At 58.3% G+C, this 3602-nt stretch overlaps 1 protein-coding gene across 1 annotated transcript in view; it reads right to left on the bottom strand.

The window, feature by feature from the left end:
* Positions 1-236: 236 nt before the first annotated feature.
* The window catches only part of LOC105756667 (membrane-spanning 4-domains subfamily A member 6B-like), an 8758-nt gene continuing 5392 nt past the window's right edge, over positions 237-3602 (bottom strand). The window contains exons 5-6 of the mRNA XM_023738110.1: positions 2343-2537; positions 237-569 (exon numbers count right to left, since the gene is read on the bottom strand). Of these exons, the coding sequence (XP_023593878.1) occupies positions 237-569; positions 2343-2537 (528 nt within the window). The remainder of the gene's footprint in view (positions 570-2342; positions 2538-3602) is intronic.

Below are 3602 nucleotides of genomic sequence, written 5' to 3'. Positions count from 1 at the left end.
TGGTTTGGGTTTTATATTTGCTCCTGTGAGGGAGAAACAGGAGAGCAGGTGTGAGGTGGGGGCAGGGCCCATCTCAGGAGGAAGGCGCCTCGAAGGTGGCCCGTAGGACACTATGCAGGCACCGCATAATCTCACTGTGGGGTCAGTGGGGGGCAGGGGGCTGGGGTGGAAACTGCGCCTTTCTGAGACGGGGCTCGAACCCTCGTCTTGGCTCAGGCACGAGAGGGGTTGATGACTCACTCATCCTCTGCAAGTTGGGTGGGTGGGCGCTGTGCTCTAGGTCCGGTCAGGTTGGCCCTGGCGTCCCCTCTGGGCATCGCCCCCTTCCTGTCCTGCCCTCCCCAGTGGCTGTGTCTCTCGGCCCCCACTGCCCTCATCGGTCTGCCTTCCTCACCTGCTGCAGATCTCACACCCACCTCCTGCGCCTCCACCTGAGCCCTGAGCTCCCAGCCCAACACACCTACCTGGGGTTCGTCGTGGGGATGGGTCTGCTTCCACCAGAGAATGGAGGAGGGGACAGCCACAGTGAACTCCAGCCCCGTGAAGATGAGCATCACGGACAGCACGCCCTGGGATGCAGGAGCCGCGTCAGCACATTGCCCGTCATTGTTCGGGACAGCCGGGCCGGTGGCCTCGGAGCCCGGACCAGCCAGCCCCGCTCCGTCTGCAGACTAGCTCGCCGCCACGGCACCTTTTCTTCCCTGACTGCACCCAGCCTGCCTGCCCAAGGTCAAGTCCAGGTTGCCGGTCATACAGTGTGGTGGACGGCGCGCTCGGGGCTCAGCTGGCCCCTTTCTCGTCTTACCTCCCAGGTGAGTCTCCTTCCCTGCCTGGGCCTCGATTTCCTCTTCTGTAACATGGGGATCTGGGTTCTCACCCCTCAGGATTGTTGGGGGCCCACAGGTGTGGAGTGCATGGTGAATTGTATGCCAACACCCCTTACCACCCTTATCCCTCGGGGGCACCTGCCCGAGGTTTGGGGGCAGTGATCAGTCAAAGCGATCATTTCGCACAGTTGCCAGGGCCCACAGGACCCACAGGAGACGGCACTCGAGGAGGAAGTAGCTGCCAGGTGACCGCCCTGGGTCACCTTGCAGCCCTGGTGGTGCAAACGGTTAATGCGCTCAGCTGCTAACCGCAAGACTGGGGGTTCGAATTCACCCAGAGACACCACGGCTGGAAGGCCTGGTGATCTCCTTCTGAAAAGCCAACCGCTGAAAGCCCTGTGGAGCACGGTTCTCCTCGGACGCTCACAGGGTCGCCATAAATCAGAATCTATTTGATGGCAACTGGTTTGATGTTTTTTTTTTTTTAGTTTGGGTCACATTCCCTGAAGCAGTGGCCACCAGGTAGGACAGCTGAGGCCACGGGTTTGCAGGGCATCGTGCTTATTCCCCCTGACCAGGGCCATGTGAGAAGGAGATGCAGCTGGCTGCTGTCCCTGAGAAGCCCTCAGCACGTGGGCCCCGCCTGACCCCTGTGGTCGAGCTCATTCTTTGTCCACTGCACAGACCTTGTCCAATCCTCCTGCAGGTCCACCTGAGACCCTTTCATTATCACTGACTTCATTTGATGGGGGGCGCCAGAGCCAGGGCACCGAGCATCAGTAAGGACCCGGTCAGTCTGGGTGATAATCTCTGTCCTCGGTCTGTGCTCCTTTGTTGGTTGCGGGCAGGCCGCCTTCCTGTTCCCCATGACCTCATCTACTTTCCTCAACCTTCTGAGCTTACTGACTGTTGTGGACTGGATTGTGTCCCCCCGAAGATACATTAAAGCCCTGACCGCCGGTACCCTGACGGTCTCCGGGTGGCACACACAGTTTGTGCTGAACTCCGAACTCCATGGCGCCATGCAAGAAAGTCCTGGCGATGTACTTCTAGAAAGATCACAGCCAAGAAAACCCTTTGGAGCACAGTTCTACTCTGTCACACACGGGATCACCAGGAGTCAGAACCGACCCGATGGCAGTAGGTTTGGTTTTGTGAATGTGACCTGGTTTGGGGAAATAGTTTTTCTTTGCAGATGTTATGAGTTAGTGAAGTCACACCTGAGTAAGGTGGGTCCTAATCCTAATTCCTTCAGAGTGGCGTTTTATAAAAGAGAAGGACAGACATGGAGAAGTCACACACACAAGGAGGACGGCACGTGAGGGTCCGTCTACAGGCCAAGGGACGCTGAGGACCACCGGCAGCCCCCAGAAGCCAGGAGAGCGGCCGGAACAGCTCCTCCCTCAAAGCTCCCGGAAGGAATCAACACGGCCCACGCCCTGAATCCGAATTTCTAGCCTCCAGATCTCAATAAAGCCTTCACCAGCCTGGAACATTCTATCTAAAAATACTCACCAGTAGAATGGAGCTGACCACAAGGCAGTTGGTGGCCTCAGATCTCGAGTAGTAGAAGCCCTCTAGTGGGGGTGATGCATTCTGCAGGCACCGCTCCCGGGCAGCGGGCATTGCGGCCAGGTTGAAGGTGAGGATGATGAAGCCGACCGCCGCGGCGAGCAGGCTCGTGATGTTGATGGCCAGGGTGCTCCAGGCCTGGAGGGGACATTCAGACACACCTCCCTGTGAGCACCACATGCCTCTGGTAAGCGCGTTCCTGCAGGACCGCAAGAGCGGATGCCGCCCACGTCCCGGTTCCTTGCGGGGCAGGACTGATCCGGCATGATGTATCTCATCCACTGTCCACCCCCTAGCCGAGCTCCCAAGCCCCTCTGGGGAGTGCTGGCTGACTGACTGAACTCTTGAATGAAGCATGGACTTCTGAGTGGCGGACTTAGTCACTGGAGCTGGGAGCTAAGGGTCTCAGCAGCCCCAGGCCTCAGGCTCCTGAAAGCTGGCCCTGGACACAGGCTCAGTGGGTTTGCAGGAAGCCCTTTTCTCTCACTAGACAGTAGATCTCTGAGGACTGTTGGGGTGGGGGCTACAGCAGCCCGGGTGGCTCCAAGCCCACCATGCCCCCAGCACATGTACCCCTCTGTGCCAGCTTGCTTTCAGCCCGCTGTGTAAGGTGGGGCATCCGTGGGGGCTTGGGCAGGTTTCCCCGGCAGGGTCTGCAATCATTTGTCCATAACCAGGGGAGGCTGAGGTGGGGATGAGGAGGGGTCTGTATGCAGGAGGCATGAGATACTACCAGCGGCCTGCCTCACACCCTGCCCCCAGGGGTGCCACCAGGACATGTTGTCCGGATCCAAAACATGTCCTTGCACATGGTCCGGAGACCCTGGGTGGTGTAAATGGTCAGCACGTTAGGCGGCTAACAGAAAGGTTGGAGGTTCGAGCCCACCCAGAAGTGCCTCGGAAGAAAGACCTGGTGATCTACGTCTAAATAATCAGCCAGTGAAAAACCCCATGGGGCAAACCTGTGGGGTCGCACTGAGTCGAGGGGCAGCCATCTCTTACAACCCCTGCCTTCCCTGCCCAAGTGGGCAGTTCTCAACAGATACCCCGTGACCCCTGCTTAACCCTTTCCCCTCGAGCTCACCAAGGAGCGAAATTCAGGCAGCCAGTTAGCACCAAAAGGTGTCGTGACGACAAGGTGGAATTTTTCCGTAAAGTTCTGAGAACCTGGAGGGGGATCAGTACTGTCCTCAAAACAGATCA

The sequence above is a fragment of the Trichechus manatus genome, unplaced genomic scaffold (genome assembly GCF_000243295.1).
Source record: "Trichechus manatus latirostris isolate Lorelei unplaced genomic scaffold, TriManLat1.0 scaffold00113, whole genome shotgun sequence".
NCBI classification, from domain to species: Eukaryota; Metazoa; Chordata; class Mammalia; order Sirenia; family Trichechidae; genus Trichechus; species Trichechus manatus.
This window is presented reverse-complemented; position numbering and strand designations above follow the sequence as displayed.